The 15,713-nt window shown below is 30.6% G+C and overlaps 1 protein-coding gene across 2 annotated transcripts in view; it reads right to left on the bottom strand.

Annotated features, from left to right (window-relative positions):
- Positions 1-15,713, bottom strand: part of LOC130451500 (myosin-VIIa) — a 54,303-nt gene that overhangs the window by 11,089 nt on the left and 27,501 nt on the right. For both annotated transcript variants that reach the window (XM_056790540.1, XM_056790542.1), the window contains exons 4-17: positions 15,288-15,442; positions 13,099-13,507; positions 12,103-12,781; positions 11,187-11,703; positions 10,931-11,125; positions 9,498-9,929; positions 8,362-8,549; positions 8,085-8,302; positions 7,441-7,835; positions 7,128-7,279; positions 6,273-6,592; positions 5,828-6,199; positions 4,492-4,831; positions 4,173-4,436 (exon numbers count right to left, since the gene is read on the bottom strand). In XM_056790540.1, coding sequence (XP_056646518.1) covers positions 4,173-4,436; positions 4,492-4,831; positions 5,828-6,199; positions 6,273-6,592; positions 7,128-7,279; positions 7,441-7,835; positions 8,085-8,302; positions 8,362-8,549; positions 9,498-9,929; positions 10,931-11,125; positions 11,187-11,703; positions 12,103-12,781; positions 13,099-13,507; positions 15,288-15,442 — 4,636 coding nt within the window. The remainder of the gene's footprint in view (positions 1-4,172; positions 4,437-4,491; positions 4,832-5,827; positions 6,200-6,272; positions 6,593-7,127; positions 7,280-7,440; positions 7,836-8,084; positions 8,303-8,361; positions 8,550-9,497; positions 9,930-10,930; positions 11,126-11,186; positions 11,704-12,102; positions 12,782-13,098; positions 13,508-15,287; positions 15,443-15,713) is intronic.

Genomic DNA, 15,713 nt, shown 5'->3' with positions numbered 1-15,713 from the left:
TTGAGATAAACTTGTCTAGATGATTACTCCAAGTGAGTGTTTGTCCAGAATGACATTGTTTTACTGGAGTTGATCAAGAGTTGCTCTTCATCGGCCCAATTTTTAATTGTGTTTAGGATCGTTTGCATCCTGATAGAGACTATGTCTCCATGCTTACCCCTCACCACCACTACCAGATCAACTGCATAGCCTAGAACTATGATTCCAGCCCTGCTAAGTCTAGTGAGAATCCTGTCAGCTACCAATGACTACAGTAGGGGTGATAATACTCCGCCTTGCGGACAGCCTTTCACTGTAGTAATAGTGGAAGTTTTTCCATTTAATTCTTCTGTTACTATACGCTATATGATGTGGCATAGCTTTGGTCTATTTCAAAATAATGATTTTAAGTTTCCCCTTTTGATGGATTGATGTGAAGTGTTATCAAAAACGCCCTTCTATGTCGATGAAGACTGGTAGAGCAATATCGTTGTTGTGAATGGCCTTTTCTATGTCTTTAACTAGGCAATATAGTGGACTTTCTTTTTTAATAAGCCTATTGTTTAATATGAAGTTAGAAAAATGCCAATTGATTTGTAGGGCGTGATCACCCACTTGTTTCTGTTTATTAGAAAAAATTTTTAGTGCCAGATTTTTTGCTTCTCCTATTAGAAACATTCTTTTCTTCTTTCTGTAAATCTGGTATGTGTCTGCTACAACTAATTTGGATCAATAAGTGATATAAATAGGTAAAGACGCATAATACAACAGAATAACATCAATATGCTATAGTGGAATACTATTTAAAAACTAAATAAAAATTTGACTTTTCAAATGTAAGATAAAATAATTGAACAGCATATTGCAATGTTTTAAATTACATGTTCAGTTCTGCTACAGATGGTCTCATTCCAATTACTCATTCTAAGATTGATCGTTATAGTAATACGTATATGGAGACTTTTCTTTTTACTTAGTTTGATTTTGGTTTTGAAATTAATATGATTATGGTACAGCTAAAATAATTCTTGTCAACAAAACAATAATACAAATGAAAAATTCTATTCCTAAACTAAGCTCGTTAGTTGGAGAATAGTTAAATTTACCTATTTATTTGAAATAATAAATTGGTTTTACATAATACTGGATTACTACAAATATATCTATTAATCCAGAATTAAAATTAGCAAAATAAAATAAATCAAGAGAACAATATGTAGGTATTCATATTTTTTGCATAAATTTATTCAAATCTATTATTTCAAAGTAGATATTAATATATGAAATTATTATTCCAACTCAACACAGCAATTTAATGATGAATCAAGATAATTTCAAGTTGTATTCCAATAATTAAAAATTACTGAAATACAAATCTATTACTTTTCAGTGAACAATTTATAATATACAATTTCAAGCCCGGTAACAGTTAACGTTGCGCGGAACGTAGTTGCTTTAGACTGCTTTAGCATTGGATCAGATGTAACAGCTTGTAAAAAAGGCCCTTAGCTCTATCTATCTTTATCAAAGTTATTTCTCAAATAACTGTTCCTTCTAATAACTATCTAAGATACTATACAGTCACTTTCTGTGAAAAAATAAAGTAACTAAATTACTTCGAAGTAACTTAGGACACGACTCTGGTTACACCTGAGACGATATCTAAATTCAAAAGAGGGTGAATAATGCGATATTAGGGAAAATGTGAAAAACAAATACCAAATACCAAAACATTAAAGAAAAACAGAAGATGGTTGAGCAAGTCTATGTTCATAGCATATGACTAAAGGTAGGTGACTTACGAGGGTACATAATATACAACAATATACCAAACATCTTTATAAAATGGTCATACATAACTTTATTTGTTAGTGTCAACATAGAAATAGTCCGTGTGATTAACAACATTGTTCAAAGTTTAGATTTATGGTAGGTATATTACGGTTGACAAGTGACATTTGGCAAAGAGTGACAGCTCAATATATAGTATTCTATGGTTTTCAGTTGACACAATGTTATAAGATTGAAATTAATTGTCAAAATCCAGAATAGTTTTGCTATCAAAATTAAATTTTAAAATGGAAGATATAATCAGCAGTTTTGCAAAGTTTATTGCACAGCCAATAATGGTTCACATATACTCAAATCCACATTTTTTAATTGAAATATTTTTGGCCCTGATGTTTTGCATATGTCATATACTCCTTCTTTTTGATGTTAATGAAGTTTTTCGAAGAACAAACGCTGATGAACTGGTGAAACTGAATTTGAAACATCCACATTTGAATGAATCTGGTTGCTGCTCAAGAGTTGAAGTGAATCCTCAGAGAAAGAGAACATCTATGAGAAAATCCCATTTAGTTCCATCATCCAGAAAACTAGCTAGACAAATTAGTTCCAAATCAAACTCTGGACGAGTAACGCCCCAAAAGAAATCTTCGTTATTGGATAGAGTCAACTGTCTCTTAGCTACTACACCCAGTGAGTATGTGAGAAAATGCAGAAAAAGAAAAAAAATAGAAGCTGAACTCAAGCACGACATTCAATCATTGACTTCTTCAATTGAACAAGCTCAAAATAGCGAAGACATTAGTTTGAAAGTATGCACTGGTGAAACTTCTAGCGAAAATCTAAGCTATATCATGGAGAACTTTGGAACTCAAATTTCAGATGATTCTAGAACAAGTTTTCTAGATTCTGATAAAAACAGTGTAACCAGTATTGCTTGCAATAATAGAATGGTTAGTGAAATATCTATGAGAAAATCCCATTTTATTCCATGTAGAAAACTATCTAGAGAGAGAAGTTCCAAATTAAATTTTGGGTGGGTAATACCACGAAAGAAATCTTCGTTATTTGATAGAGTCAACTTTCTTTTATCTACTACACCTAGCGAGTACATAAGAAGATGCAAGAAAAGAAAAAATTTTGAATCTAAATTTGAGCACAACCGTCAGTCGCTGACTTCTTCACTTGAAGTTGTATCCACCAAGAAATCTCTGAAGAAACAAACAAAAAATAGTCAAATTATCGATAATTACATAACAAGATTTGTAGATTCTGATCGAAACAGTTTGACCAGTGTTGCATGTGATGATAAAATGGCAATAGGAAAGGCACAAGTCCCAAGATTCAATAAAGAAGATAAGAAAATAGAAAAAGTGGAAGTAGACGAAAGAGGAGATGTAGATAAACTATTTCAAGATTATGTTACAAACTACAGTGACTATTCGAGTGGAAGTCTCCTTACATCGCAGGATGAAAGCCTTTACTAAGTTATTATAGGATATTGACATACAACTTTCTAAATTATTTCATGTGTTTCTGTATCTGTTTATTCATCATATAAATTTCAGTAATATTGTTAAAAAATCTTATATTTTCATAAACTTTAAATAAAAATAAACCATGACAAATAATTAGTATATTTTCAATTTTCATATAATTATTGCTTGATCAATACAAGTTGGAGAAGGGGAGAGGGAGAGAATGAGAGGCTTTTATTTTTTGAATTATTTTCCAGTATAAAATAAAATGATAGAATTTTTATGCAAGCATAGACATTCATTAGAGATTCATTTGCAATAAAGCTCCTTAAATGTTTTTGTTGATAGGTGTGGTTAAATTCATTTAATTATTTATGTTAGTAATTTAAATCAAAGATAGAAATTACTGAAAGAAGAGAGTGTAAATATTTACTGAATTCCTCATAAAATACAAATGTTTAGAAAAGTTCTATGATCATAACAATTTTCCCTTTCTATTAGGGATAACTAGCACAGTGTCAAATTACTACAAATTCCCCTTATGAAAAGGATGTGGTAAATAAAGTGGCTAAAGGACTACAGTGGCAAGGAAAACACATACATATCTTATTACAGATTTACTTCATCTAATGCAAAAATAATTTAAATATTAGCCACATACTGCTAGTAGGCAATATAGATTTCCCAACCACATACAGGATTTGTCAAATGTAGATCAAAATATAGAAAAGATATTTTGTTTTAATAACATGAACCTTAGTAGTTTGTACAGTTATGAAAAGTTGGGTATTTAGAAATACAAAAATTGTATCTTCAATTTTTTATTACTTTGATTAAACATATTATTTCCAAATTATTCTATTATAAATGCCATTTGAATATATTTTTTGGAAGATTATTTCTAGATTTTACTGTGTAAAGACTTACCTTCAACTGAAAATAGTTGTAAAATATCATTAGGTGGTTTGGACATGCACGGCAAAACATATACTGTTTCTGCTGGAAAATCTCCTTTTTCCTGCGTTCTTTCACATCTTCCCACACACCAACCAGAATTAAGAACCGTTTCACCAGTACTGTCTTCTTCCAGAATGATCAAATCTCCTTTCATAAATGTTAGAAAACTGGAACCTTCTCCTGGCGCTTTGTAATCTTGTAAAGCAATTACAAACTTTGATCTCTTTTTTAGACCTAAAAGGTAGGTTAAAATTTAATTCATGTTTTTATACATATTTTGATTATTTACCTTCTAAGAAATAGACAACCAAATCCCTTATATCCTCTGCATTTGGACTTTGGAATGTGAATTCTTCACCTCTGACCGTATTTAAACTAAACGTCTGTGTGAACACCTTATTCGTTTTTTGGCTGGAGACAGTAGTTATTTCGGGGAAAGATAATTCCAATAAAACTTGCTCTTGATCATCTACAACGTAGACTCCCGTCCAATTAACTGCTATTATCACATCGTTTTTAGGAAGATTTGGTCCCGAGTTTCTATAAGCTTCATAGAATCTTGAAAATAATAACGGCCATTTGAATTTTGCATAGCTTACTACATCTTCTTTGACTTTTAAAGATTGAACCTGAAAACGGCTATTAGTTAAAATGCTGGCAGCTTTGAGATTTTGTATTATGCCTAGATTACGTTTTGATGAAAGAGGCATGGGCCATTGATATGAAATACACTACATATCAATTATCAAACTAATTAAATGTTATTGTTAAATTTCAACAACTGGAGATTGAAGTTTCATCTCTTAAGCAGATGTCTACAGTTGGTCGAACTGTCTCTCAACAAGACATTTCTATGCAACTGGACCCCAGTGATAACCCCAGCATATCGAAGAGCATGGCAACAGTTTACTAGAGATTTGGGGTGAATACCACCAGATCGTATTTAATGTTCTGAGGTGTGCAGATTTATTCGATCTAGTAATGATCTATGTGTCCCAGTATGCAGAAGAGCGAACAAAATGTTTATGCAATGCAACAAAGAACACAGAAGCTGATGCCCGAGGGCCGGCGACTGCCAGGCTGACCGCGCAACGATGGCTGGATGATATCGAAGAGGATCTTCGGGAGCTAGGTGTGAGGGGGTGGAGACGCTGAATGTTGGACCGTGATGACTGAAGGAACGTAGTGGACGAGGCTAAGTCTCTTTGAGAACCGTAGTACCAGTGGTTATAATAGTAGTAGCATACAACCGAGATATAGTAGCAGATCATTAATGTTATGGTGTCGCATTAATATGGAGGGCCATACTAAGATGGTATATTGCAAGAATCCTCCAAAATAACTTCAATGAGATCAAAATCCAAGCAATGGTGTGACCAGTTGACAATCCTGATCTCAATCTCCTCAATAGTTATACATTTAGTTATTTATCAAATTTAGTAAAAGTGAGCCAACTGTGATTAGCAGTTTAGCATTTTATTGCCTTGAGTTGGTTTCTACATATAATATGAAGAATTGTTTCTTCAGTTTTATATTTTAATAAGTAAAGGTTTTGTAAGAACTTTAAAAAAGAAAAATTCATTATCCGATCATAATGAACAGAAATGGCCGGTAATTTTGTTTACCTTTTCTTTCACATAATAACTTTTCTTATATGCCTGTACTACTAGAGCTGCCCATCTATCGACTGCCTTTTCCACACCTGTTAAACAGTAGTCTGGAATGTAATTTGGCAATAAAGTTAACAATCTTTCGACATTCATATCACTACTATATTCTATGTAATACTGCTGGGCTGCTATCATGGCTAAATCTTCCTCTTTGTCACACCTATATTCTCCAAATTTGACTCCACGTACAACTTGTTGATAAATCAAATTAGTTGCTACTTGGTCTTCTGTTGGCTCATGCCATGGTGCAAAGATCTCCTTGCGGAAAAATAACCTCCAAGGGGCGTTTCGTTCTTGAGCTCCTTGTTCTTTTGCATATTGCTCACACTGAAACAAATATAAGTTTTATTTCCACAAAAATATAAAAATAGTAGGGGTATTTTTTTCAGTATCAAATTACCTGTGATATGGCGTCCATAACATGGTCTCCTCCACTACCCAATGAAGAAACTTTATCAAAAAGAGCAATATATAACGAAAATCCAAATTGATCCTTCAAGCTGATTTTATCTGATAATTGGTTACAAAGTTCTCGAGCAGTAGTAGCTGAATCAGCTAATAAAGTTTTGGTGTTTCCATCCATGAAAGTAATGGGAAGCATGATTGGTTTTTTCGATTTAGTAGCTTGAAGTTCTAACCAACTAGGTGGTTGGTTTCTGGTACCATTATTAAACGTTCGTTTGAGGCGATCTTCACAATAGGGTGCATAACCAGGGGGACCTAAAAAGTAATCAAACAGATTGTTTCAAACTAAAAACGTTATTGGGCGGAATATTTCTGTCGATTATCTATAAATTATTAGATAAATGATCGATACAATATTTTCAAATAATTATTAGTTGGATAATTATTCGAATAAGATGTCTTAAATGTTTCTTAATTATCAACATATTAACTATTAATATCTTCCTTATTCATTCATCTGCCAACTTTAATTTTATTATTGTTATAATTTTCTCTATCCTATTGCTCAATTCACTTGACCTATGCATTTAAACATTAGTTATTGCCACTCCCTTATGTTTTAGTCCTATTTTTTCTCTATATGTCACCCTTGATTTTTTTGATTACCGTCATTGTTTATTTTATCTATCACTCTCTTAAAATTTCATTTCTTTTATATAGCCAACATGCACCAAATATGATTATTCTTCTGTATGTAAAATTTGATAGAATTATGTTGATGGTATTTTGTTTTTAAGAGTATTAATAATGTTAAGATTTTTAAAAATTTGAAAAAATATGTTAATATTACCTTCTCTTATAAATGCTCTTAAATAGCTTACAAATTTTTCAGATGGTGCAAAACAGCCCACACACAAAGATAGTAGAATCCAACCACGCGCATGAGATGATTTGGAAGGATTATTGGTGAGTTGTTTACATATCTGACAATACACTTCATCTCTAAAAATAAAATCAATATATATTTTAATAATTAATAATTTTAATAATTAATAAAAAACAAATTTAAACTAAACTTATAAAAAATGAAATGAAAAAATAAACATAAACACAAAAGCAGATAATAATTCATCACACTTGCAAATAAAGAGTATCATATTTACCTAAGTTCAGCTCTAAGTATACCATGCCCAATAATGAAATGTAACTTTTCCAAATTGCTTGTTGGCCTTGTTTCCAGCCATGATTGGTAACTATCAGCTGTATACTCTTCATCTTGTAACTTCCTTCTAACATCTTCTCCTAATTTGTTTTTTCTTTTCAAAGTTAAAGACACCAATTTATTTCTAATTGACCTTGGTTTCTGTTTTAGATACGAATCTGGATCTAAGCCCATAAGTTGGGCTTCTTGGAATTCTTTACTGCGTATGAAGTTTCGTCCCAGGGTAGCAGTTACTTTTGACATGACTGATGTAGTATCTCTGTCCATTGTATGATATCGTGGTTCTGGAAGATCGCCAGTAAAGCGTAATATTGTTATCCACAAAGCTTGAGCTGCCTAAAAATGATTCATCAAATAAGTATAGCTAACACGCTTTGACAGTGATGGCTAAAAATATGAACACCAAGGGGAAACTTTTCTATGTGAAAGAGTTGAAAATGTTACATTATTTGTTGAATGCATTATTTTGGAAGAGGTATACTTTCAACATTCAATAAATAGGATGAATAATAGTTATTTTTATATTTTGATATAGTAGTATGGATGACTGGATAAATAATGCATATTCATATTAAAAATAAGTACCAATTGATCTCCTTGTGTATGTAGAGGTAGTAGAGGATGTTTTAGAGGTTTCCTAGAATACTGATGTCCAACATTTCCTTGGAAGTAAGTAGCTGCAAACTTTTGGAATTTAAATTCGCTTAGGTCTTCTTCATCATCTGAAGCTGTTGCTAATGGACTGATTATTTCATTTTCAGCAGGTCTATTTGGTAAATCATTGAAAACAGATGTTTCTCTTCCTGAAATATGATTTTTGTTACAATTCAATCACTATAATAATTTAGTAGAATATAAAAACCTGGTGTGGGTGCTTCACTAGAGCTATCAGGCAAAAAGTCAAACATTGCTTCAACTAATTTAGAATCGTCCACAGGTTCATCAGCTTTTCTAGCCGCCTCATTGATTTTATTTTTCTTTTCTTCAACTAATTTTCTTTCTTCCATTTCCAATTCCATTTCTTTTTTTTCGAGTTGGTATATTCGCTCTCTAAAAAGTAAGTTTTTCATTTTCTAAACATATAGTGATGTTTCCAGAATAAAGATATGACATAAATTTTTGTATAATAAGCCAATACTAACTAAAGTTTTTTTAATTAATAATTTACTTTAGTAGTGAAGTTGAGAATTTTATTGAATTAATATACACAAGATCAATTGTTACAAAAAAAAAGGGATAAAGCAAATATATTCAGAGGTGTGAAAGAAAATTGGACTCGATTGTCTTAAACGCTGAATCATAATAAATTGTAACTATGATGTTACCTACAGATTCTAAATAACTGCACGAAAAAAAATATACTATTTCCTCTTATGTGAAAGTTTCCCATTTTATAACATTAACATTACCATCCTAGAGTTTTGAGATAAGATAATAATAATTAATATTTTACAGTTCCAAGATTAGAACGTACTATTGATAATAATTGCATTTCTGTTAATATTTGAGCGTGGACGGGTCAGGTCTTTACTGGAAATTTAATTAACAATCGACTAACTTTAAGACTAGTAAATGGACATTTTGTTATCTAAAAAAATAGGAAACATCTATAGATATTCATAAAAATTGATATGTAATAAGAAAATTGCAAAACAATGTATGATGCCTCATATTAAAGAGATATTAAGCAAGTGATTATGGGAACATATTGAAAAAGTTTCAAAAGAACTTGTAGCTTCCCAGAATATACAGCCATTGTTAAGTACAGTGATAGTCAATAGCTCTGCAATAAAATATGTATTATTTGGTTCTTACCAGCTGTCTTAAGAGACATATTTAAAAATAATTCAGTAGATTAATCAAAGATTAATTTACTCAATATTATCCTCACACTTTGCAACACCACTGGACAAAATTCGAATTCATGTTTCTCATACATTTTGCTGTTGCACCTAGTGTGTATAAATTAAAACCTTTTTTGTTTTATTTTAATCTTACCTGTAGTGTTGCTCTGCAATTTCTTTTGCTCGTTTATTTCCAGCATCTTTCAACTCTCTTTCTTCTTTCTTTTTCAACCTCAACGCTTCTATATGTCGTTTATGTTCAAATTTAATCTTCTTATACCTTCTCTGCGCTATCATTCGTCTTACATGCGACTGTATCTTAAGAATTGCCCACATTTTATAACCATATTCTCGTCTTACCAAATATCCTCTGGAGTGTGCTTGTAATCCAACAACATGTCCTCTTAAATGTCTAAATCTGTTAGAAAGAACTCTGGCACGAATTAGTGCTTGTAAACGCATGTAACCCAATCGCATTTTTTTATATCGTTGTCTTTGGATATAAGCTTTCCAATATTTTTGAATTATTATTGTAGCAGCTTTCAGTCGAAGAAAACGTCTTCTGTACACCCATCCACGAATAGACCTAAAAAAACGGTAATTGATTACACCTATTCATTTATTCTTACTAGATAATTCTTGTGCAATTCATAGTCACGGAGAAGAAGTGAACTGACTATGTAAAAAACTATATTTCAATGACATATTTAAGCTGTTAGTTGAAAAAATACCCCAACAGTATTAATACCCTTCTAAGAATTCAAGGATAAATTGAGAATACTTGGAATTAGATAGATTTCCAGAAGTAAGGTAAAAGAATAAATAAAGAAGCAGTGTTTGGACATCATGGTATTAAACAAGGTCAATAATGAATACCACGTTCATATCTGCCACTAGAGGCACTGGTGTACGTGCGGTCTTCAGAACTTCATGTCAAATGCACTGGTTATTTGGAAGCTTTAATGCATAATCGAGAGGATTTAAATGCTTTTTTAAAGGCGCGCGAATATTGATAAGGGTTGCCATTTTCTCGATGAATCTCTACTAACTTCTTTTTTAAGAGAGTTTGGATTTTCAGAAACTGTCCTCTTCCGATCAAACTGGAACTATAAAATACTTCAACATCCTTGATGTTTTCCTCAATTCCACTTCTATTTTGCTTATAAATGATTTATACTTGAACTTATATTTTTCTCGAATAAATTTTGACTACCATAGTTCAAGATCTCACTTATTAATGATGCCACCTCTGTATATAATAATAAGCACTATAGACAACTCTTAATCAGTATAGTGCTCAATGGAACAATAAAAAAGGCTGCAGACAAAAGGATCTATACACGAATTGCAAGGAAAATAAAAAAGAAAATAGGATTAGAGCTGAAGGAAAAAATAGGAAATAAATGAGCACAAGAAAAAAAAATTACCGGAACCACCATAAAAATAGAAGATTATATTTAAAAAAGTGACGAGCTTCGAGTACTCAGACACCATAGTAAATGTAAGAAATGACAGATCAGAAGAGATAAAGGACCTCATAATATCTGAAAACAGGGAATACTGTAAATATAAATTTGGTAAACTTACCTTTGTAGAATGAGAATTTTTTTAGTAAGAACTCTATCTCTCTCTTGTTCGAGGTATAGATCATGGGCATCTTTTAGAAAAACTTTATTGTGACCTAGTTGATAATCAGATTTTCCTAAAACTACCGAACAAATTCGAGAAGTTGCATTTCTGCAATCAGTCTTGTGAGCAGGGGGAACCCCCGGAATGAGAAATCTAAAATCGAACAATTATGTAACTGAAAATATATTTAAAAAATTTCAGTTCAAATACTAACCTATATCTTTCAACAAATTCGGCAAAGCTATGCCTTATAGGATATCCAGCTCTTCTTATTCTGATAGTTTCCATCATACCAGAATATCTCAACTGTCTACAACACAAGGTTCTATCAAATAACATAGGTTTCTTAAACTCGTTAGGTTTTATACACCGTATGAAGAAAGGTTGACAATTAGATAGAGTCCTCATCAATGAGTCTAAGCTCTTTTTAAATTGAGTGGATAATGTAGGTGCCCTCTTTCTTGTTTCTGATCCCATGCCAATATCTTCAGCAAATATTTGTTGAAGAAACTTATTTCCACTTATTGTGATAAGTTGTAGTAAATCAGGACTGAAAGTATCTCTATTTTTTTCTAAGAAACCTCTTGTGTCATAAAAGACTATCCCTGCAAAATGGTTCAAGCCAAAACTAGTATTAATATCAGATCTAGGTTTTAGATAATTTCTGTGTCTTCCATGCTGTTTATGTAACTTAGCCAAAAATGTTTGGTCTGTTCCTTTAGGAAATTTACCTGAAACAGAAATTAAATTTTACTTACATATATATATATATATATATATATATATATATATATATATATATATATATAATCTAAATGTTTTTGATTTTAGGTCTCTTCTGTTTTAAAATTAGAAGCATTATATCAAAAGGTCTAAGAAATAAGATATTAATATCGTTGAATATGATGAATGATTCAAACCAATATAAATATTTATTTAAAAGCTCAGGAAAACTTATAAAAATTGTATGTAACAAGTTCATTCCTTGTTATCCCTGTTCCAAATCAGTAATAGAAGTAATAATAATTTTTTTATAATTTGTGAACGACTTTCAATTTTTCTTCATAACCTATTTGAAAACAAATTTTTTAAATTGTGAATGTAAAAAAGCTATCTGTGTTATTACTTACTTTCTTCATCTATAAGTGCCATAATGTTCAGTTGTTTTATAGCAATTAAATCCAAGGCATCTTGGTTATCAACAAACTCTATATGCTGCCAATTAATTCCTTCCAGATTATACTCCTCTTGTTCTAATTTAAATATATGCCTAACAAAAAATTGTTGAAGATTCTCATTTGCAAAATTTATACAAAATTGTTCGAAGCTGTTGTGATCAAAATTTTCAAATCCAAATATGTCCAGTACTCCAATCGAACTTCTTTGTCTTTCTTTGGGCTTATAAATGGCTTTATTAATTTTTTTGACTATATGTATAAACAATCTTCCATATATACCTTTTACAAAGGCATCTCTTACATCAACACTTTGGTCTCTGGATAAAGTAGAAACTACAGTTTCTCCATGAGCAAACAGAGTTTTTCTAGTGAGAGCATCTATAAGTAATTGTGTAGGTACTCCCAATAAATTAGCCACTCTTAAAACGTTGGTAGGATCAGGAATCTCTGTGGCATCTAAATTGTCTACAACAGTTGCTTTATACCTTATGTTTCCAATGTGTAGGATAGCTGCCAGCAATTTCATAATCTCCCATATTTCTGAATCTGAGAATAAAAGTACTTTCATTGCACTTCTGATATCAGCAAATTCTGCATGGTCATCCCTTCCTTCACAAGTTATGCAACCACCCTAAAATATACATAAGCTTTATTAAACACAAATTTTACTAAAAACATTAAACATATTGACAACAATTCCACAAAATACTAATATTGTCACACAATGACGCAAAGTAGATGATGAAGAATTAACCGGAATAATAATAGAGGAAATAATTGGAGAATGATATTGAATTTGACTGAGATCTGCAAGCAATCTACATTCTTTGTACAATTCACTGTGAAACCAACATTTGTAAAAGATAAACTGGGACATACTTTTCAAAAAATGGTCAAACATGACTATTTCAAGGTATGATTTTAATGTAAGCATGAGTAGATGCTTACCCCAGTTAAATATCGATATTGACTGGCATCTCCCAACTCCAACTTTTTTTTATCATCTTTCCCCAATCCAGCCAAAATGCAATAAAACACATGATAATTTCGTTCATCCGGATTTTGTGATACTATTCGACTTTTTTCTAACAGGTATTGTTCTATTTTGGCTCCTTCTATAACTCCATCTTTATTAAAATGAATATCAATGTACTTTCCGAATCTGGAGCTGTTGTCATTTCGCACCGTTTTGGCGTTCCCAAACGCTTCTAAAATAGGATTAGCTTCAAGAATTTGTTGCTCTATCCAAGAATGTTTACCACTAATGGCAGCGAGATATTGGAGAATTAACTTTGTACTTTCAGTTTTTCCTGCACCAGATTCACCTGATATGACTATACATTGATCTTGACCATACCTAAAAATAACAATATCCACAAATAATATTATTGAAGTGTCACAAAATCATAAGAAAGTTTGTTGTTATACTATAAAGTGAAATTAATATTATACATTTCTTCAAACTATTTGTAACATATTGTCTTTTTTAGTAAGACATGTGTACAATCGAAGAAATATATTTTTTTTTCTATTACGACATAATCATTATCATCAATGTAATTTTAAGCCAACTCATTTCACTAGATTCTTTCTTAAAATTAAAAGTTTAATTTAACAATAATTTCTTAGAATGTAATACAATACTAATACCAACACATGGACATCACACTATATTTAGCTCTATAGTGTCATTTAATTGACCAACTAAAGTAGCTGATCAATAAAGGTTGAAAGGTATAGAAACGTTCATCAAATTAAAATTAAATTCATCAGTCATGTTAATAGTTTACTCTATAATTGGCCAACACATTTTCCATAGTTTGATAAATCTTCTTAAGTATTGAGCCCTATTAATTTTTAATAATCTCAAGTCAGAACTTTTCACAAAGCGTAATATCTCTGTTTTTGAATATTTTTACAGAGATTTAAATCAGTAACTAATTTTCCTCCAATTTTGCTATAACTTTCCACTTTAGAGCCCCAGTTAAATGCAACGGGATTTTTCTCAAAAGGTTCATTTGTGTTGTAGGCAGAAGGTTTATATGTAATGTTTGAAATAAAAAAATTAATTATAGATAATAATGAAAGATTTGTGTAACTTAGAAATCTTTCATGGCTTTGTTTGCTTATTACTTTATTTCCTATTCACTAATCATATTATAGACAAATTTAAGAATTTAAAATTGTTTCTTTTGATGTGGTTCTATTCATCAGTATTGATAATCATTTTGACACAATTTTAATAATGGAAATAAATATAAGTTTTAAATGATGTAAGTTATATCAAACTGTTAATATTTAACACCCTGCACAATCTAAGAATAATGAGGAGAACCGAGTATAATTGTGATCCTGATTAGGTGGGTGTATACAATATATATGTTTCAAAACTATTTCACATAAAGACATTTCTAATGAGATTAGTGCAAGGTCCTTCAGCAATTTCTTGAAAATATTGCAGTAGATTTTACATAAGAAGTATATAATAATCCGTATTCAACAAACATATGTTACTGAAAGGTTTCTAAAACCTTATATAATTAAACTGACATATTATCTCATCATGTAAACAGGGAATTTACAAAATTGTATCGAAATAATTTTAATAAAAGACTTTTAAAGTACAATAACAAACAATGGATTATTGTGGGGTTGTGACAATAAAACACCAAATTGTATTATTATTACTAGGTTGGCAATGACTTTTTTGAATTTATTTTGTACATAATTATCTAATAAGAAAACTCAACCTAATTTTGTGACTGACCAGCAAATAATAGATTATTTGTATTTCATTTTATTCCATAAATTCTGTAAGCTTAGATCAGAAGGGATAAAGCTGTTATTCAGGATATCAATTATTATAGTAACTTACAGCAAGCAATAATTATAAAGTATGATAGACTTTAATATAAAATTCTATATGCTGTATTGTTGCTCTTTCTTGGCACATTAATATTGTTAACAGTTAGATTAAGAAGAATTGCCACATATTTTTATACACACCTAAGCATGCATATATGTGAACCAAATATTGGTTCAATATTAATTGATATTATTTCAACAAAATTGAATAAGAAATCTCTTCAATACTTTTTTGATTTGATGATTTTCAAAACAATGTTCTAGTGATTTACCTCCTCATATGTCCATATGAATTATCACCAATGGCAAAAATGTGTGGTGGTAATTCTCCGATTTTTCGTTCCTTATATAATTTGATTTGGTCGGCAGTGTAAATTGGGAGTATTTGATATGGATTTACTGCTACTAAAATTGAACCAGTGTATGTCTGTAAATAAATAAAAGTAAATACATGATAAATAAAAGTGAAAAACGTAATGACATAACTAGAAATAAGAATAAGTATAAAAAACAGTAAACTATAAAAGAAAAATAAAGAACCCCAAATAATACCTCTCAAAAAGTGATGATATTAATTATACTGGTTTTCCTTTGCATATATATATATATATATATATATATATATATATATATATATATATATATATATATATATATATATATATATATATATATATATATATATATATATATATATA

This window comes from Diorhabda sublineata, chromosome X, assembly GCF_026230105.1.
Source record: "Diorhabda sublineata isolate icDioSubl1.1 chromosome X, icDioSubl1.1, whole genome shotgun sequence".
Classification (NCBI taxonomy): domain Eukaryota; kingdom Metazoa; phylum Arthropoda; class Insecta; order Coleoptera; family Chrysomelidae; genus Diorhabda; species Diorhabda sublineata.
The sequence above is the reverse complement of the archived record's forward strand: the minus strand, read 5'-3'. Positions and strand labels throughout refer to the sequence as shown.